The sequence below is a fragment of the Arvicanthis niloticus genome, chromosome 5 (genome assembly GCF_011762505.2).
Source record: "Arvicanthis niloticus isolate mArvNil1 chromosome 5, mArvNil1.pat.X, whole genome shotgun sequence".
Taxonomy (NCBI): Eukaryota; Metazoa; Chordata; class Mammalia; order Rodentia; family Muridae; genus Arvicanthis; species Arvicanthis niloticus.
Window position 1 is genome coordinate 41252882 of NC_047662.1, and position 21771 is coordinate 41274652.

Below are 21771 nucleotides of genomic sequence, written 5' to 3' on the forward strand. Positions count from 1 at the left end.
TGGGGACTCAAGTACAGACAGGGGGAGCTGGCTCCCTACCTACCCTGCGCTGTTCCAGGGTATGATGGTCCAGTGCAAGAGATGGGTGTACCTTCATTCTGACTTTGAGTACTTTAAACTCACCTTGGATGGGATGGGTATTATCTTTGTCTCTGACCTCGTCCTGCCCTCAGTCATGTGAGCTGCTGCTATGGTTTGTACGTGGTTTGCTCCCACACAGTCCTTATGTTTGGTCTTGCTACCCTGAGCATGCCTGCTGGACCTGGCTTGAACTCAGACCCTCATTTTCTCATGGCGCCAACAATCCAGACACTTGACTTAATCATCTGGTTTAATCTCCTGACTATACTTTCTTCTCCCCAAGATTATCTTCCCTGATGTACTCCCTCTGACCTCGGGTTTCTTGTCTTCAGGATCCTCTATCTGTAGCCGTTCGTCCCATTTCCTTGGTTTCCTGGCGTAGGGGTCTTTTATTTTCTTGGGAGGCAAGAAGTCCCAGTCATCTTCCAGTCCTCCACTTGTCACCTTCTCGTTGTCAATTTTAACCTCATAAGTAGCATTAGGTCGAAGGATCAGTGTGTACAGGTGAGTGTCTTTATTGATCTACAAAGGGAATGGGTACTATTTCAGTCCTGCATAGGACTATTGAAGATATCACACACCCATATAGGACTATTGTAGATCTCACACGCTTGCCTGAATGTTCCTTCCCACCTATTACACACACTTTACCACATCCCTTCTCCCCTTCTTCTGGTTAACACACTGGTAGGGATTCTTGGCTCACCCTGCAGTCTCACTCTGTGGTGTCCCCTGTCCTCCAGCCCTTACCCATTTGAAGCCCTCATTATTCTCTGATTTATCTTGTTTTCTGTCTGTCCTATTAAACTGTGAGCTTCTCAGCAGTAGGGGGTCACATATGATTTCCTTTATTGTGCCTAAGCTTCCAGGCTGAGACTCGTTCCAGAAGACTCAGCACATTCAGGCCTGTGTAGAGGGCTGATCGGGAGGGCCTAGACTTCAACACAAGGTTCAATGCCCCGGATTTATGGACTTTTCTAAACTCTGTTCCTGCCTTTCTCTTGTGCTCCAGCTGTATCAGCCATCATGCTATGCCTTGAGTTCTTAAGTCTCCTTGACTTTTCTCATGCAGACTCCTCATCCAGGAATTCATCTCTCCATAAAAGTTGTCACGCAAGTTTTCTAGAGCATATTCATCTTTCAGCACAAAGGAAGACTTCTCCAGGAAGCAATTCCTATCTAAGCCTCTAGGTTGGGGAGGAGCCCCCTTCTCTGCTTCAATATCATGAAGGTAGTCACTATCCTTTGCTTGACTCTTATCTTTACTTAATTGTGAAATTTTTGTTCTGTTTTGGTAGAATCTTGGTAAATTGTCTAGGTTATCGTTGAACTTACAACCCCTTCACCTCAACCTTCAAAGTAGCTGGGATTGCAGGCACAAATAACTGTGTCAGACTTTACTGTGACTTTGGTTAATTTGAAAGCCCTGTCTGGCCAAATCTATCCCATACTCAAGGCCCGAGACAGAATTAACATTTGGTTAATAATGCCTATTAGGACTACTAACTGAACATACACCTACTATCTTCTAGCCAATCTAGATGCTTCTAACTTTACTGAGGTAAACTGACCCACTCCGTGTCATCTAAGCATAGCATTCCTGATGCCCACCCCAGTATCTAACATGGGGTAATTATGCCGTACCAAATATTGCACTATATTAACTCCCAGGGTTTTTGGTCAGCTGTTCCTTTTTGAACTCCTTACAATGTATGGCACATCTCTAGGTCTACTTAATCTGTAGAATGGAGATAATAACATTTAATTGGTAGAGTTTGATAAGAAAAATGAGATACCATGTATTAAATATTATTTTTTTATAGAGCTAGATGAGATGGCTCAGCAGTTTAGAGCACTGGCTTCTGTTCCAGAGGACCTGGGTTCAACTGTCAGCCCCCACATGACAGGTCACAATAATCTGTGCCTCTGGTATAGGTGATCTGACATCCTATTCTGATCTCTGTGGGCACCAGGCACATATGTTGTGTACATATAGCAAAATAATCATACATATAAAAATAAAGTTAAAAAAAATCTTTTGCTTTGCTCTAGGATAAGGACTAATCCACACACTCACCCTGCACTTGAGGGTCTTGTTGTTCTCATGGTATTTCCCTTGGTGATAAAGGATGACCTGTAGTCTGTTGTTGCCAAAGCCACAGATGTCCGGGCCTGGAAATTAAACCCCAGAGCATGATTTCACATCTATTTCAGGCAGTGTGCCCAGTCTGAGGCCAAGACCCAAGACAGATGCAGCCTGTGTATCACTCTGTGGTTCCAGAAAGAGACAGATGCCACACTCAAAGTCAGGATTATTTGAGAAGAATTTAATAAATGGGATTTTTTTTATAAAAGGGGAGGCAAGACTTTGAGAAGGAAAGGTTCAGCGATTCTCATGGGCAGCAGCAACAAAGGAGATGTGGGGTAAGAGAGGAGAGTCTAGAAGCAGGCACACAGGAGAGAGCAGGCTTTGAGTTGAGAGATATAACTCACTTCTCCTCTAATCTCCTGCCAGGGCTCCATGACCAAACCAACTGGAAGCCTTCTGAAGCCAGGTATCCTAGCTAGGGTTTCTATTGCTGTGATGAAACACTGTGACCAAAAAGCAAATTGGGAAGGAAAGGGGTTTATTTGGTTCCCATATTGCTGTTCATCACTAAAGGAAGTCAGGACAAAAACTCCAGGCTGGAACCTGGAGGCAGGAGTAGATGCAGAAGCCATGAAGGGCTGCTACTTAATGTCTTTTTCCACATGGCTTGCTCAGCCTGCTTTCTTATAGAACTCAGGATTACCAACACAGTGATGGCCCCACCCACAACGGGCTGGGCCCTTTCCCATTGATCACTAATTGAGAAAATGACTTACAGCTGGATCTGATAGAGACATTTTCTCAATGAGGCTCCTTCCTGTCTGATGACTCTAGCTTGTGCCAAGTTGACACACCAAACCAGCCAGTACAGCAGGGGTTTCCAGTATGTCACTAATTCTAACAAATAAGTATTGCCATCTCACTTTAGATGGTGTACTGACTGGTTTGGTGTGGCAACTTGACAAAAGCTGGAGTTATCACTGTGAAAGGAGCCTCCCTTGAGGAAATGCCTCATGAGATCCATTTTCTCAATTAGTGATCAAGGCAAGAGGGCCCATTGTGGGTGGTACCATCTCTGGGCTGATAGTCTTAGGTTCAATAATAGAGCAAGCTGAGGAGGCCAGGGGAAACAAGCCAGTAAGTAACATCCCTCCATGGCCTCTGCATCAGCTTCTGCTTCCTGACCTGCTTGAGTTCCAGTCATGACTTCCTTTGGTGATGAACAGCAATGTGGAAGTGTAAGCTGAATAAGCCCTTTCTTCCCCCAACTTGCTTCTTGGTCATGATGTTTGTGCAGGAATAGAAACCCTGACTAAGACAGATTGGGTGGCTCAGAAAAGTCAAGCAGATTGCCCAAAGATCTGGTAAGATGCCTTGTAAATATTCAAAGCCATGCTCACGTAGTAACAGAGCCTGTGACCCCTTCTGCTTTGTGACAGTCCTAGTGAGAACTATGGATCAGAGCTGGGGAGTCCAGAAAGTTCTGAGACTCTCATTACTGCTCTCATATACTCTTATTCTCATAATTCACAAAGAACTTCTCAGCCTGTCAGCTAATATCAAGTATGAAACACATTCACACACGTGCACACACACACACACCCCACAATACATATACTCGTAGCACAACACATACTCACACTCATGCACACAAGGCATTTACCCACATTGATCTTCTTCCTATTTACCATACATTTGAATTTCATGCCTGAGCTTTATACACTGTTGATTTTGCCCTGATTTTAAGCTCTCTTCCTCCTCCTATTAAAATCAAACCCACTCTTTAAAGAATAATTAATACCTCCTCCAAAAAGCCCCCAGCTGTATTAAATCAGGCTGCCTCTTATGTTCTCATAGCCGCTCCTCATCAATACTTTTCCCCAAATAACTTTATAAAGACACTCTGTATCCTTGGCTGTCTCACTAGCCAAATGAAAGACGAATTCCCTGGGACTCACTCAAGCACTCCATAGTTAACACAGGCATCCAGGAGCTCATGCTTGGTACTAGGCTTTGAGGCATATAGCCAGGCCTCCAGAAGCTCACAGCCTAGGAAGAGAGATTCCATGTAACCTTGGGGAGAATGTAGGAACAAGGAGTAAAGAGTGGGTTGGCTGGCCTAGGCCATGGCATGGGAACAGTGAATGCACAGGCCATGAACTATGGAAAGGCTGTGTGTTCAGGTGATGTGTGGACAAGGCTCACCTCAAATTCCTAGCAATCCTCCTGTTTCTGCCCCTGGATGCTGGTATGTAGCATAACACTTGATTCAATACTCTTTTCAAATTAAATTCTTATTTTTATGTTTTTTTATTATGTGTATGAGTATTTTGTCTGCATATATTTCTGTGTACCACTTATGTGCCTGGTACCAATGGAGGTCAGAAAAGAGGGGGTTGGATTCCCTTGGAACTGGAGAAGGTTGTAAGCTGCCATGTAAGTGCTGGGAATCAAACCTGGATCCTCTTGACAAGCACCCAGTGCTCTTCACTGCTGGGCCATCTCTCCAGTCTGGCTCAATACTTTTTACAAACATAGATTTCATTCTGCCTTTTAAAAAGTTATCCAGCTGCTTTAAGGAAGAAGGCATAGATAGGCTTTATATACAGACTGACTCAAATTCTGACTTTCTACTTACCCTGAGCAAATTTCTTGCCTCAATTTTCTTATCTGCAAAATGGAGATAATAACACAGGGTACAGACTGAAAAGAAAATGCAAAGATGATGCTGGAGCAGACATACTTTACACACCCTAAATGTTACTCTGCATAAGAGAAGGACTGGAAGCAGGTATGTGGGCTTGCACCTATAATCCCAACACTTGGGAAGCTGAAACAGAGAATTGCAGTGGGTTTGAAGCCGATCTGGGCTACATGGTTTGGAATGACAGAGTGAGAACTTGTGTGTGGGGAGTGTGGATTTTAAGAAAAGAGAGGGTGCAGATTTTAAAAGGGGGCAATGAAGCTGAAGAGGAGGGTTTGAAAAAGGAAGAAGACCAGGTGGAAGGAGGGGAGGAGAGAGGACAGGAGGGAAGGGGAGGAGAGGGGAGAGGAGCTAGCTGAGGCTACCAGGGAAAGGAAGTGTCTAAAGAGAATTAATGCATGTTGCATGTTAGTGCCTGCTGCCCAGCATAACCCTCTCACTGACTTTGTACAAAACCTTGGGTCTAACCCACATTCATCTGTGCTTTAGAAGTTAGGATGCTTGATGTCTGCTGATCTTTTAGTATCACATTGAAACTGGATTCAAGGTTGGTTGTGGCTAAAAGCTGGATCTCCTCAAGAAGACCTAGGTACAGATGTCACACTATGAACATTCACAAAGGCTTACAGAAGGTCACTTCCCTGACCTTGGCTGTCTTTCTCTCCGAGGCTGAGTACAGTGCCTTACTGTAGGCCTGTGCTTCTTCTTTTCTGAGAACTGGGCTGTCTCCATGTGCTACAGACTTGCTGATGTCATGTGCTTCCCCCCTCGTTGGTCTATTTATATTAACATGCGGGTTTGAGGATGTCTTCTAGTCAGGTCTCTAGAGAGGCCTACTGCATGAGGGATATGGAATGATTGAATTACAAACTGTCTGTTCCAGGTCTATACAAGTCTTTTCAACCATCACAGTGGTTCTTATACAAATCCCAAGGGGCTGAGAACAACTGCTCCCAGGGAGCTTACCAAACATGATGTAATACTGGGATTCTGAGTGCATATCCTCCTGGTTCAGTGTGGCAGGAAAGAGTTTCACATACCCACCGCCGCAATCGATGCCTTGCTCATGTTTTACTGAAAACTGAACCACCAAGGTCTCATTCTCATTGCTGAATGGCTTAAACCTGGTGGAAAGGGCATAGAACTTGGCATCTTCTGTGGTTTGGAGACCTGAGAGCAGAGAGAAAGTGCAGAGGCTTCAGGCTGAAGTTTCCCCGAAAGTACCTAGAGAGACTTACCCAAGCTCCAGTATTTCCTCACACACATGGTGTGCCAGGTGCTGTGCACAAAGCATTATAATATTTTCTCTTCTGAGCCTCTGAGCAGCCCTGAAAAAATGGACACTGTGCCTGTTTAATAAGTTAGGAGGCTGAGTCATGGGGAGGGAAAGTGGTGATCTTCGTAAGCTATGAGGCAAAGAAGAAACCTGACTGAAATTTGTAGCCACATTGATACATTCTTTCCCATCATGCTATCACTTATTTTCTGGAGAAATTTCAACATCATTCTGCAGCCTTATAAGCCAAGGCCCTGCCCGGCTGAGGCAGCAGAATAAGGTTCTGTGGTGTGTAAGGGCTACAGCAATAAGAAGCCCAGAATTAACTCAGATTATTATTAAACAGTTATTTTTAAAAAATGTTGCTATAGTTCACTTAATATTTTAATCTCTAAATAATCTCTTTTGTAAAAATCGAGTGTGTGTTACATGCATGCAGGTGTGCATGCTTCTGGATACACCTGCCAGAGGGAGATGTCAGTTGCCTTGCTTTCTCTGCCTTATTGCTTTGAGACAGGGTCTCTTACTGAACCTAGCACTAGCAGCCAGTAAGCCCAGTGATCCTCATATCCCTGCCTCAACCCCTCCCTTAGCACTAGGGTTACAGGCGTACACAGCCATTCAGCTTTTTATATGGGTCATAGGGGCTTATTTACTAATTTTACCAGCGTACAGGTGTTTTGTCTATATTAGTGTCTATGCACCACATGAATATAGTGCCTGCAGATGTCAGAAAAGGACAATGGATTCCCTAGGACTGGAGGTCACGGGTGCTGGAAACCTGGGTCCTCCATCAGATCAGCCAGTGCTCTTAACAGTCGAGTCACATCTCCAGCCTTGGTTCTAGGGATTTGAACTCAGGTCTTCACTCTTGTTCAGCAAGCACTCTTACCCAGTGTCATCTCCCAAGTCCTTAACATTTAACTCTACTACCAGATAGTTTTTTTCATTCACACATGTCTATATTCAACCCTCACAGTAACAATGAAAGCTGAGCTATACCAATTTCTTCATTTTGTTGTGAAGTCGTTGAAATGGTTTCACATGACGGAGATCACTAATGCAGTTGTTAGTACAGAGCCCCCAACCTCCAGTGAATATCAGAGCTGTCAAGGACAAAAACTTTTCTAGGCTAACCATATGAAGTAATCAAATAAAGATCCTTGCTAAGGAATTGTGATTGTGTAATCACAAATGACAGACATGTGGAAATGCCCAATAAGTAAGGGTTAAATGAAGCTGGATGTGGTGGCATACACCTATAACCCCAACCCTTGAGAGGTAGAAGCAGGGGATAGGTAGTCCAGGGCCAACTTGAGTTATACAAGACCCTGTCTTTAAAACATGCTAAATTACAAGAAGGAGCACCGGGACCTGATTCAGACAAATTTCAAGCATTTCTTGGACACCAAGCTCTGTGGTAAACATGTTCGTATCTGATACCATGCTGGGAGCTGTGTTTTGAAGGTTTTTTTTTTTTTTTTTTTTTTTTTTTTTTCTTCTCTCATGATCTCTAAGGGGCTATAAGAGCCAGGAAGGAATGAACAGATTGCCGAAGACCAAGCTTTGAGTCTCTGCCCTGCCACACCCTGCTATAAAACCAAGCCAACCTCCTTCTGTCAGTCTCACTGTTACTGCAGTGTCCTTCCTGACAACCTAGAGTCTAACGGACCTGGAGTATGGAATGCAGGAGGATGGACCAGGAAGCCAGACTGTAAGGAGATGAGGCAGTGCAGACTGCCTTTACTGCAGTGCCAAGACACAGGAGTCCCGGGGACTGCCCAGTCTCCAGTTCTCTGTCCTCTGAAAACAATTTTCCAGAAAGAATTTAAACAAGATTTTAAAATGTTCAAGCCAGCTCATAATTCTCCCCTTTAATAAATATGAAAATGAGATTCATAACAGTAGCCAGATGGAGGAAGATGGGAAATCACTCCAGGGGATGATCAATGAACTCTATTTATAGAACAAAAGCTTCCTCAGATCAAGAACCCATGCCCTCAGTCCTTGCCCTCGGAGCTCACCCTTCCTCCACAGAGTTATTTGGCTTTTACAAAAGCTCTGCCTAGTGAGAATGGCAGGTGACAGTTATCTTTGTCTAATAGCAACACTTGGAGAAATAAAAAGACATGCTCCAATTATACAGCTCATCAGTCAGGTCCTCTCCTCTCCATCACACAAAGCTGCTCTACAAAGAGCAACATTTGGGTGCTTGGCAGTACTTTCCCAGGTTTTCAGTGCAGAATGCTAGTTGTGAAAATCCTAAGAGTTTGGGGAAAACAGCACACATCGGGGATAATGAACAGAGTCCCTCGAGTCAGATCCAAAGTCAAGTCTCAGCTGTTCCCCTCAGCTGTAAAGTATAGCCTCAGGCAAATAGCAAAACCTTTGTGAGGCTCCTATAAAACTGGGAAGATAACAATAACCACCAGATGAAAATGTTAGAAAGATGAAAGACATAATATGCAAAGGGCCAGCTTAAAATATCCATTACTCAGCTATAGGATGTAATAAATTTTGTAGAGAGACTACCTTTTTTCACGTACCAATTTTTTTGTGTGTTTGATCGTGACAGGGTCTTACTCTGTAATCCAGCCTGCCCTGGAACCCATCATTTAGCCCTAACTGGCTGTAACCGGGATGCCTCAATCTCCTGAGTACAGGGGTTACAGGCATGCGCCACCATGTTCAGCTTAGCCCTCTTCATTTGTTTGTTTGTTTGTTTATCAGGTAAGAAAAATGAATTGGTATTCACGGATAAAAACAATTGAGTAAAGTCATATAATCATTACGTTCCTGAATTCTAGTATTTACCTTTATCTCTCTCTTTATCTTGATAAAATTTCCCCGACGACAGCTGGAATTTACCGTAATCTGACTGATGCTTAGATTGCACCCACCGTTTTGTCCATCCATCTGTGGAGAAAGGAGAAGAAAAAGCCAACACATTCAAATGAATTAAGTTGTTGGTGCTAATTAAGTTCTGCAGGCAGAGTGATGACAACGTAACGGGTGACTCAGAATATTCCTGAAATCCTGCTCACCACACAGTCCCTGAGACCTGTCCTGTCAGGAGGAGTCGCACAAATGCCAAGCAACCGTGCCACTTTTCTACCACCACTTCATTCGTGGGGTTAAGTCCTGAAAATTACCATGGGAGGGTGTAGTTGGAGGGCAAGAAACGATTATTCTCACAACAGTAGATGGAAAATAAGATTATGAGGACTAAGCCCTTACACACATTTATGTTTTGTGTAAAATAATAAAACCTGCTTGCTCAGGGAAGAGACTAGCAAAACATTTCATGCTTCTTAAATTAGTAATGATTATCATGAACAATCAATTTCTCCTGGCCCCTTTCTGTTGCTTAAGCTCCGTGGACTCTTGCCTTGCAGTTTTCAGATGCTGACAAATGTGTTTTGCTTTGGCACGGATGGCATGCGGACAAAGAAGCATTCTTCTGAGGAGCTGGCATTCCACCCAAACACTCAGTGCCTAATTCCTTGCCTCAGAGTTGCTGACTCCCACTTCCTGGGACCAATCATAGTTCCAGAGTCACAGAGCCATTTGGCAGCTTGAGATAGAAGAGGCCTTGCAGGAGGCCCTTCTTTAGGTTCTCAATCTCACTGCCTGATGAGTAAAGGCAATGCTTCTTCATCTTCTCAGGAAACCCTCACATCAGCACACATCCAGCAAGAACACTGGGAGCGGACCATTGTCGCTTCCTCTTACTCAGGCCCCGACTCTGATGACTGACTCAGCTACTTCTTAGGAAACCCATGGGCTTAGGCTTGCCTTCCTAATTTTTTATTTTTGTATCAGCCCAGGCTGGCTTTGAACTCCTGATCCTTACTGTGTCTTTGCTTCTTGAGTACTGAAATTACAGACAATAAATACCACTGCAGCCAACAAGCTCTCCCTCTCTCTCTCCCTCCCCTCCGCCCCGTGTTTATGCACAGGTGTGAGTGTGTGTGAGTATATGTGTGTATGTGCATGTGTGTGATTAGATATGTATGTGAGAGAGTGTATGTATGTGTGCAGGTGGTGGGATGAGTGCAGTTAGACGTGCACATTGCCTGTGTGTTTACTTACATGTGGAGGTCAGACATCACCCTCAGGTGTCTTTACTCAGATGTTAAAATGTTGCCTTTGCTTTTTGAGACAGACTTTCTCATCATAACCTGGGTCTTGCTGATTAGGCTAGACTGGGGAGCCAGCAGGCCCCCAGGGACTCTCGTGTCTCTGTCTCACAGTGCTATAATAGCAAGTATATGCCACCATACTTGACCTTTTATGTGGGTCCTGGGAATTGAACTCATGTCATCATGAAGCATGGCAAGTACTTTATCGACTGAGCAGTCTACTGTCCTCTGCCCTTTCAGTGGCAGGGCTTCACTATGCAGCCTTAGATGGCCTTAAACTCATAATGATTCTCCTGTCTCAGATTCTTGAGTTCTGGGATTACAGGCACACACTATAAGACTATACAGTGGGATACTATTTCAAAAGTGAGAGGGTGAGAGAAGGAGGGAGGGAAGAGAGAGAGAGAGAGAGAGAGAGAGAGAGAGAGAGAGAGAGAATTCCAAAATACTTTGCTATGGTATAATGCCCATTTTGAATTAACAGCACTTTAAAAAGAGCAGGTAGCCAGCAGTTAAGTGCACTTGCTGCTTTTGCAGAGAGAGGACCTGGGTTCAATTCCCAACACCCACATGGAAGCTTACAACTGCCTGTAACTCCAGTCTAGGGGATCCAATGCCCTCTCCTGTCCTCCATGGACACTGTATGCACGTGGTACAGAGATAAACACACAAAATAAAAATAAGTAAACTCCAAAAAGAAAGAAAAACAAGAGTAGGTGCAAGATCATTCTGATCTCATTTTTTCCTCCAAAGCAGGAATGACATTTCAATGTGAACAATGTCTTCTTTATACAAAAAGGAAAGTAACATTCTTACTATCAAGGACGCCAAGCTGAAGCTGAGGACATCTGTACACACAGACCTTGTTACAGTAATTTTATCATCTTAATCACCTCTGTACCCAAATTTCTTTCCTACTCTGGGCTCCTTCACCTTGCCTCAGTTTACAGCTTACTGTTGTCTAGTTCAGTGCATGTGATTGATTGTATAATTTCTTCATTTCTTGTTGAGGGTAGTAGGAGTTGTTTTCAATGGATTAATTTTTGTGTAGCCCAGACTGAGAATTACCTTGAACTTCCAATGCTCCTGCCTCAGACTCCCAGGTGCTAGAATCTCAGACGTGCACCATCCCACCTAGCTTCCCCTTGGTTCGCCATTTCTTTAGAAGGACTCCTGTGTTAATATATTTTTTTTGAGACAGGGTTTCTCTGTGTAGCCCTGGCTGTCCTGGAGCTCACTCTGTAGACCAGGCTGGCCTCAAACTCAGAAATCTGCCTGCCTCTGCCTCCCAAGTGCTGGGATTAAAGGCGTGTGCCACCACTGCCCCATGTTAATATACTTTTAAAAACTCATCTGCATTAACATTTTAAAGATACTTACATACTTAATACATGTGCTGATTAGTTTTTGTCAACTTGACACAAACTAAAATCACCTAGGAAGAAGAAACCTCAACAGAAGTATTGCTTCAATCAGATTGGCTTGTAGGCGAGTCTGTAGGGCATTTTCTTGGTTAATGACAGAGGCAAAAGAACCTAGACCACTGTAGGTGGTGCCACCCAGGGTAAGGGGTCTTGGGTTGTATAAGAAAGCAGGCTGAGCCATCTGTGGAGTATGAATCAGTAAGCAGGATTCTTCTATGGTTTCTGTTCCAGGCTCCTTTCTTGGCTTCCTCAATGATTGACGGTAACCTATCAATCAAATAAGCTCTTTCCTCCTGAAGTTGTTTTGGTTGTGGTATTTTATAGCAACAGGAAGGTTACTATTATAAGGATTAAAAAACGTATTTAATAAATATGCAGCAAGCCAGCGGTGGCGCAGCAGCTAAGGTAGCTGCCTGCAGAGGGCAAGCCCGTGCCCTTTGCTCTCTCTCTCCCGGTTCGAATCCCGCTTTCCCCATGTGAGTCTGCCCGAGTTTCATGGGAAAAAAAAAAAAAAAAAGAAAGAAAAGTCTGCCAGGCAGTGGTGGCGCATGCCTTTAATCCCAGCACTTAGGAGGCAGAGGCAGGCGGATTTCTGAGTTCGAGGTCAGCCTGGTCTACAGAGTGAGTTCCAGGACAGCCAGGGCTACACAGAGAAACCCTATCTCGAAAAACCAAAAATAAATAAACAAATAAATAAATATGCTTTGCCCCTGTTAATCTGTCTTATGCATGTTGATTGAATTCTTGGGTAAAAAAAACTGAAAAATCATAAACATAACCTAAAACCAAAAGGGATGTTGCTCAGTGCTAGAGGAATTGGTTAGCATGTACATGACCCTGGTGTGTCAAACAAACAACAAATAAGTTTTAAAACATCCAGAAAGGGAAGAGATTAAAATTCTTCTCCCCACCCCCAACACTTCCCAAAGTCTTCCTGTTTCCCTCAATGTCTCAGTGTTCAGCAGGTCCTGGTGAATGAGTTTATTACCCCTCTTAATAGGGGGGGGGGTGGGGGGTGGGGGGGGTGGGGGGGTGTTCCAGGAGAAGTCCTAGTGGCTCAGATGAAGAGGGTCCTACTCCTCTGGTCGTAGTTAAGCCACTGAAGGATAAGGATTGGTTCAAAAGGCAGATTGAAAGTCAGTATATGTTAGGCCTTCATGTGGCTTTCTAAAAACTTCACTCCATATTCACAGATGATGCTGTATCATTATTTCCACTTTGTGCTTTGTGTGCTAGCTACTTTAATGTCAGCTTGACACAACTGGGGTCACCTGAGAGGAGGGAACCTCAATTAAAAAAATATGTCCATAAGATTGGGGCTACAAGCAGACAAGCCTATAGGGCATTTTCTTAATTATGGAGGAGGGCCCAGTCCACTTGGGGGATGGGGTTACCCCCAGGCTGGTACTCCTGGGTTCTATCAGAAAGCAGGATGAGCAAGCTATATAGAGCAAGCCAGTATGCTGCACCCATCCATGGCCTCTGCAGCAGCCCCAGCCTCCAGGTTCTTGTCCTGACTTCCTTCGATGATGAACCGTGATTTGGAAGTGTAAGCCAAATAAACCCTTTGCTCCCCAAGTTGTTTTGGTGATCGTGTTGGTCACAGCAACAGTAACTCTAACTAGGACACCTAGTAAGTGTTGTACTTGAAATATAATCCTAAACCTGTCTGATTTCAAAGCTGTCTTCCCTCTGGAAGAGATGAAGAAGAGTGCTATGTAGAAAAAAATGCACCATGATAATAGCTACTAAAAAAAGATTTTAAAAAATGAATGGTATTTAAAAAAGAAAAAATAGCTACTACTTAGCAGCCATATGTCAGGCATTGTGCTGAAGGCTGTGCATGCTCTCTCTCCCTGCAATCTCATAATAGCCTCGTGATGAATGCCCTATTTTTTTCCATTAAAGATGAAGAAACAAATTCAGAATCTTGCTCAAGAGCCCAGTTTATGAGTAAGGGAACAAGCCAGGTTTGCATCCAGGTCTATGCAACAGTGGAGTCTGTACTTTTAAACCCTGGATTATATATACATGGCTTCCCTTGAAGCCATGTATGTGAAAAGCCCATTATAACATAAAAAGTGGGAACTTAATAATAGGTTAATCATGCGATGCTCTATAATTTGTGTATAATTCAAACATTGTCTATCTTTCCCGTGTTCTAGGATTACTGTGTTGCCCAATGTGTCCCGGTGCCTAACACAGAGCAAACTTCCCACGATCATTGCTGAACGAGTGAAGAGGTGCACGGTTATGCCTTTTGTCTAAGCCGTAACATTCTCAGCCTTACAACTGAAGGAATAGATTGACAAATGTTGACTGAGCCCAACAAACACATAGAAAGAATTGTACAGCTTTAGCCTTGAGCTCCATGGTAGAAGAGATTACATCAGAATTTCAAAGTCCACAATCTTAATTAGTTTTCAGGGTGAAGAGTATTGATATTAAGTCATGCCTGACATAATTTAAGTTGTATCAAAATAAGGAGCTTCTCTTGGGGCTAGAAAGACAGTCAACGGTTAAAAGCATGCGCTGCTCTTCCAGAGGACCCGTGTTCATTCTCCAGCACCCACATGGTGGTTCACGACCATCTGTAGCTTCAGTTTTAGGGAATGTGATGCCTCCTGTGACCTCTGCAGGCTCTTTCACACACATGGTACACATACATACACCGAGACACATATGAACTAAAATAAGCATTTAGAAAACAATAGCTTCTTCTTAGGAAAACAATGTCATATAGTTAACAAAGTCCTACTTAAAGCACACCATGCTTTTCTTCTTAATCTTATAGCATCTAGTATCAGAAAAGGCTTAAGCTAGAATGACTAACTGGTCATTTACTTTTACTTCTACATATTGCAGATAGGGAAACTGAGGCCCACAAAAAGAAGTGACCTATTGGTGGACACTTAGTTCAAAGTTGCAGATCTCAATAACCATTTGCAGAGCCAGGTCTTCTGCAAACATTTATTGAGCATTTGTTTTGCACCAGGCATCTGGCACACAGACAGGAATCTGACAGGTCCCCTTCAAGGACCTATGATCCTCAGGGGAGTCAGGAAGTCTGGTGGAAGAGACCTTGCAGTAAGCAACTGAGCAGTAACCAGACGAGTGAAGCATCAGAGCTGAGGACAGCACGGGCTGATGAGATTCCACAACTCAGAGGTTACTAAGCATCAGGGAGGGCTTAGGAGAAATCGAAACCGAAGAACTGAACTGGCAGGAAGGTGAGGCGTGGGTGTTCCGAACAGAAAGGTTGCACATCAAAAGACCAGAGACGGAGAGGATGGGAGGAGAGGTGGGGGAGAGGAGAGCAGTGCATTAGCTGAGGTTGAAGGCTGCTGGCTCTTTCTACCTGTTAAATCTTTCCTCTAAATTGGCCAAATATTTATCTCCAGAGAGCACTCTAACCAAAAGTAATGTGTTCAGGAGCTGACACATCTAACTGATAAATGGACACAATCTTCCCCAAACCCGGGCAGATATAGAAAGGCAAGGAGGTCAAATACCTGTAATTCCTCCCATATCCGCGCCTGCAAAAGATTGGGCTTGGGGACTCATCTCCTCCGAGCTGCAGAAATATGTTTAACGTCTTTGAGACTTGGTTTCTCATCGATAGAAAGGTATTACCTAACTCACAGAGTTTCTGGAAGAATTTGTTTAAAATAGCAGCACAGGAGTGGGCTCAATAAACTACTGGAGGTTGTATTTATGTACAAATATATCTATGTAAGAATGGTATATAACATTAGCAATAACATCGCATCAGAGTGACACATAACAGAGGCAAAGAAATATGAGTACATTTGATTTGAAGGAAAAAGTTGCTCTTTTCCCAGTGGAGACAAAAAAAAAAAAATCCATTATAAGGTTGCATAATTAGATAAAAATATACATTTGCTATATTTACTCAATACTGTTAGATTGTATTCTACAGAGAATTTTTAAGATAACCTCTCTTTCTCTCTGTGTGTACATGTGTGTCTTTCTCTCTGCTCCTTTTTCCTCTTACTCTCTCCCCTTCCCCTCCCCGAGTCTTCCTTAGTGACCCAAGCTGACCTCAAACTCATGACCCTTCTGCCCCTGCTCCCTGAGCTCTAGACTTACTGGTGTGCTCCACTGTGCCTCACTTATCTCTCCTATTAATTCTCCATGGAAGATTCTAGACACCATAGAAAATCCTGACTTTTTTTTTTTTTAAAGATTTCTTTATTTATCTATGTTTATAAGTAAGTACACTGCAACTGTCTTCAGACACACCAGAAGAGGGCATCAAATCCCATTACAGATGGTTGTGAGCCACCATGTGGTTTCTGGTAATTGAACTCAGGACCTCTGGAAGAGCAGTCAGTGCTCTTAACCTCTGAGCCATCTCTCCAACCCCAATTCTGACTTCTTATAAAGAATTCTAATAAAAATTACAATTTTTTGAGATGGAGTTTACTTTACTTTAATAGACTGGAGCTTACTAATATCTAGTCTATGCCAGCTTCAAATCTGTGGGAAATCCTCCTGCTTCAACTTTTGGAGTGCAAGGATCATTGGAGCATAGCATCATACCTGGCTTAAGATTTAAACTTTTATTTTAACCCTTTTATTTTTACATTTATTTTAAAATGGGGAGAGTAGGGAGTAGCATTTGAATACCACATGTGTAGAAATTGATTCTCTCATTCCACCATGGGGGTCCAGGGATTGAACTCAGGTCATCAGGCTTAATAGCAAGCACATTTGAGATGACCAGCAATGGTCTAAAATTTAAACTTTAATAAAGACTCAAGCCGATATTAGGCTGTAATGCGCAGAGGGGTTGTGGGTCTAATTCTGAAGCTTCTCCACAGATCTGCCCTAAGTGCTTAGCCTTCTATAGTTAACGCCTTTGCCTCTAATGATGCAGCCAGCTTCTGAGTGGGTGGGATCTGAATGGGACAATCCACTTTGAGTTGGTGTCTTCATCTCTACAAAGAGACTACACTGAAAGTCTCTCTGAAGTAAACCAGGTGTTGGTAGGGTGACTGAGGCAGGAATCAAAGCCAACCTGGACTACATTCCAAGAAACCAAAATACCAAAACAAAAGTAAACCTTGTAAAGAAAATAAGAATACAATAATGTCTATCAAACAATGGATGGATATAATTAATAAGACAATAAAAATAATTTTTAGGCTAGTGAGATGGCTCAAGGGATAAAGACACAGCCACCAGGCCTGATGGATCTGAGCTCAATTCTGGGAACAAGAGAATGAACTTCTGCAAATTGACCTCTGACTACTAGACTCTGCCATGGCATATGTATAAACCCCACATTACATACATAAATGCGTCTATAGTCCCTCCTTTCAGAGGTGTTGCTCCCAAGTAGTCATTTTATTAACTAAGCATTCCCAGTCCTGGAGCTTGTCATTGCGGATGCAGCATTTCCTAGGGGACAGATAGATAGTTAAGCTTACTAGGAAAGTGTGCAGGCTGTATGGTGGCTCCTGCCTTCAATCCCCACATTCCAGAGGCAAAGGCAGGCACACAGATCTCTGTGAGTTCAAGGCCAGCCTGGTCTATATAGTAAATTCTATGCCAGCCAGGGCTATATAATGAGACTCTATCTAAATAAACCAACCAAACAAAAGCCCCCAAAACAACAACAAAATGCCCATTAAATAATATTGTCTGATTATACTAGACTAGATACTGGATACTCACTAAATAGAGAATGCCTGGCCTGTGCTGTCCAGATGCACACCTCCAGATACCAAGAAAGTAAGTGTGAGCAAGGCGTGATTCCAGAGCCCCACTCCAGCTCTCCTGCTCTGGAGGGGCTCACTGTTTAACAGGGGCTGGGAAGGGACAAAATACTTGGCTTTTCTTATTTTCTATTGCCTGTTTTTTTTTTTCAAGATAAAATCACGTATCTTGCAACACACAGAAAGTCCAAAAGAAACAAAAACACAGTAAAGTTGATGATCTCCTCCCAGGGACGGCCGTTGTTAATATTTTTAAATTGTAATTACATACTTTTCTTTTCTCTTCCCACCCCGAAATCCCACCTGTGTAACAGTCCTTGCTCCTCTGGAAGTCATGGTCTCTTACTCTTTAGTTGTAGTTGTCATACGTTGTTAACAGTTCTACTGATATTTTTCCTGTGTTTTGGATCAAATCTGAGGTCCAAGGCCAGTACTTTATCACCGACTTAGAGCTCCAGCTCTCAGCCTTCTTTTAAAAAAAAATTTGCTTTTTTTCTATGTATACTAGGAAATATCTCTCTCCTTCACAACTCAGGTCCTCAGTTTCCCTAGCAAGCACTTTACCCACTGAGCCGTTGTCCCAGCCCTAATGTGTTTTAACTAGAGCATAACATTTGTTTTATTGAAATAGATGAACTAGAATTGTATAGCTTAATTGTGTGTGTGTGTGTGAGAGAGAGAGAGAGAGAGAGAGAGAGAGAGAGAGAGAGAGAGAGAGACATGCTGGGAATTGATTTCAGGTCATTATACATTTCAGACAAGTGATCTGATACTGAACTGTACCCTCAACATTGTTTAATGATTTTCCCCATTGGTGGAAATTGAAGGCATATAGACACATATAAACACGTATTGGGACTTAAAGAGAAAATGTTAAGGCAAATTATTCAGATGGCTGGAATTACAAATGGTAAATGATATATTAATTAATGACATATTAATCCCAAAAGTTCAGTGCACCCCACTCTCACATCCTTTAGTCTGTTTTTATTTTTCAATAAAATAATCAAATCAGAAAGACCACACAGAAGAAGGGGGGAGGTGGGGCAGCGTCGCCTCTTTTTTGGCATGTGTTTATGTCTGTATGATGTACGGAGGTGTTGTGTGTGGGTATGCATGTATTTATGTGCACACTACTTTTTGAAACAGGGTCTCTCACTGAACATAGAACTCATGAATTCAGCTAGGCTGACTGGTTAATAAGCTCCAGAGATGTGCCTGTTTCCAAACCACCCCCGCCCCTAGTTACATTGTTTCTGGGGGCCCCCAAACTCTGGTCCCATGCATACTTGCACAAGGGCCTTACTAACTGAGCAAACTGTCCAAGCCCTCTACCTTGTCCTAGGTTTGGTTTTTGTTTTTGTCAACTTGACAGAAGCTAAGCTATCTGGGAAGAGGAACCTCAACTGAGAAAATGCCTCCATAAGATTGGCCTAAAGGGAAGCCTAGGAAACATTTTCTTAACTAGGGATTGATGTGGGAGGGCCCAGCCCATTGTGGGAGGGGCCACCCCTGGGTTGTATATGAAAGGAAACTGAGCAAGCCAGGAGGAGCAAGCCAGCAAGCAACACTCCTCCACAGCCTCTGCTCCACTTCCTGCCTTGATTTCTTTCAGTGATGGACTGTGACATTTAAGTGTAAGATGAAATAAACCGTTTCCTCCCCAAGTTGCCTCTGCCTCCTGAGCACCAGGATTAAAGGCGTGTGTCACTACTGCCCAGCTGATAGCTTTTTTTTTTTCTTTTTAAAACAGAGTTCCTCCCTTCTTCCCTCAACTGACTCATTTATTTATGAGACTTAATATGTTCTGGGCGATAAAAATAATAAAATCTCTTCCTTCGTGGAATTTATATGCTGATTGAAGAGTAAGATGACAAGGTTCAAACAAAATAATGTAGAGATACAATGTGTAATAATAGCAGGGAAATTATAATTTTTATAAAGAAAATTAAGAGGTGCTAAGGTATTAGTTGAGACAGGGTTGACAGCCTCTGTGCTGAGATAGCATTTGATCAAGTGACCGGTCGAGGAGAGTGAGCACGCTCTAAATGGGCTGCAGCAGCAGAATACCACAGAGAAGGCATGTGAATGAGCTGTGCACCAGAGCACATGGTTCCCAAGCTTCCTCTCCGTTCAGTTTTCTCTGCAACCACATGGAAGTCAGGATGCTCACCCCTGTCTTATGCAAAATGACAAGTAAGTGGGCCAGGAACGTGGACCTGCCTGGCACATACAAGATGCTGGGCTTGATTCACCACAAAAACAAATTTAAAAATAAAAGAAGAAAATCAGTGAGGTTAGTAAATTACACACAGTCACCCACTGAGCAAATGGCAGAATCAGAACATGAATTCTCACACATCCAAGGCCCCACTCTTGCCTCCTCACCCCTGCAGCCTCCAGAGAGATTCTCGCCATCCGTTTGTACTTGAGCTCTGGAAAGGCCAGCTGGACCAGGTCCCTTTGGTTCGGGCATCCATCCAAGGCGATTCTTCCCCAGGCTCAGCATGTCCAAGTGTCTCTGATTCACAGATGGTCTCAATTGCTTATCAGTCGGAGGCCTGAGCAGCAGGGTGTTCCTCAGTCCTGCTGGGCTGTCCCCAGTGTGTCTATGCCAGCTGGGTACAAAGGCTCTTTGTGTAAGAACGTCTCTCCAGCCAAGTTTTCATAGACAAGTCTGAGAGCTAACAGAATTAACATTCACACGCGTACATACCTTGTGACTCCTGCATCATTCAGACCCTCATTGGAATTCTAGTTTCTTTTCCCCAGATTTTATATCTCCACAATGGTGGCAGCTGTGGTCATTAGTTTTCCCTCCATATCTGCCTGTGTTGTCAGTCTGATGGTTCTCCCATTTTCTCTGTCAACATTCCTGCCTATGGTAATGTGCCAGTCCCTGGGAAAGTTCTGGCTTTCTCCATGCTCATGTTGTTCCAGTGGTCACTGCCGTTATTGTCTGCGGCCACACGACACTTGGTAGTGTTCAACAGTGACCACAGAATGCTTTGTGAAGAAACAAGACCTGGTCTTGACAAGAATCTCTGCCACCGTGCATTGTGGAACTTTGGGGAAATGACCTTACATCTCTGGGACTCAGTTTCCCCATCTCCTCAAAGAAGGGTGCCTTCTAAAAGCTCCACACCCTCTCAGTACTATGATGTTCTATGATCTAGAATATTCTAAAGAAAAGTAGAAAGCAAGGATCTGCATCTGTATCTGCCTCCCTGAGGAATTTGCCTTAGATGACCTCTCCAGACCCTTTTGCTTTTGGCATTAAAGCATGTAAGATGTACTTTTATGAAGGTTGCCGAGCTGGAAGGCCTCTAGCTTCCTTGGCTCCTGGGGGTGGAGGCAGCAGAGGACAGCCAAAGTGGTGCAAGAAAAATGACTTTTGAGTGCCGGGCAGTGGTGGCGCACGCCTTTAATCCCAGCACTTGGGAGGCAGAGGGCAGAGGCAGGCGGATTTCTGAGTTCGAGGCCAGCCTGGTCTACAGAGTGAGTTCCAGGACAGCCAGGGATACACAGAGAAACCCTGTCTTGAAAAACAAAAACAAAAAAAAAAACAAAAAACAAAAAACAAACAAACAAAAAAAAAAAAAAACAAAAAAGAAAGAAAGAAAAGAAAAAAGAAAAATGAGTTTTAAAATACTATGGTCCTGGATTCAAATTTGCTAGTTCAGTACCCACATGGCCTCTTCTGCTTCTTGGGGCTTTGGGGAGATGAAGTACTACTTTGCAGAGGTGAACTGAGGCATGGGCAGCATCAAGCCTTACTAGAACACCACACTTAGTCATGGACACTCATGGTATCAGACACAGTGAGCCAGAGCACGGCAGGGAGCAATGCAGGAAATGAGAGGTTTGTTTATCTTTTTCCTTTCCTTTGGTGAGTTTTTTCTTTCTTTCTTTCTTTTGGTTCTCCTGTAATCCAGTTTGACCTTGAATTTGCTAAGTACATGAGACTAGCTTTGAACTCCTGCCTTATCTTCCTTCCTCTACCTACTCAGTGACGAGATTACAGATATTTTGCTTTTTATAATTATTATTTTTTATTTTTTATTTTTATTTATTTATTTATTTATTTATTTATTTTTGGTTTTTCGAGACAGGGTTTCTCTGTATAGCCCTGGCTGTCCTGGAACTCACTCTGTAGACCAGGCTGGCCTCGAACTCAGAGATCCACTTGGCTCTGCCTCCCAAGTGCTGGGATTAAAGGCATGCGCCACCACTGCCCAGCCTTATAATTAAAATCATGTTTGTTATAGAAAAAAATTAAAGGTAAAACCATCTGTCTGTTCTTTATTACATTAT

General features: G+C 43.2%; 1 protein-coding gene across 3 annotated transcripts in view; it reads right to left on the bottom strand.

The window, feature by feature from the left end:
* The window catches only part of LOC117708852 (calreticulin-like), a 37002-nt gene that overhangs the window by 11023 nt on the left and 4208 nt on the right, over positions 1-21771 (bottom strand). Inside the window, exons 1-5 of one of the 3 annotated variants that reach the window (XM_034502783.3) lie at positions 19846-20094; positions 8965-9066; positions 5841-6044; positions 2159-2253; positions 394-603 (exon numbers count right to left, since the gene is read on the bottom strand). In XM_034502783.3, the coding sequence (XP_034358674.1) occupies positions 394-603; positions 2159-2253; positions 5841-6044; positions 8965-9066; positions 19846-19966 (732 nt within the window). In that variant the 5' untranslated portion in view covers positions 19967-20094. Of the gene's footprint in view, positions 1-393; positions 604-2158; positions 2254-5840; positions 6045-8964; positions 9067-19845; positions 20102-21771 lie in introns of those variants that run through there. The other 2 variants (XM_076934472.1, XM_076934471.1) reach the window with 2 other exon arrangements.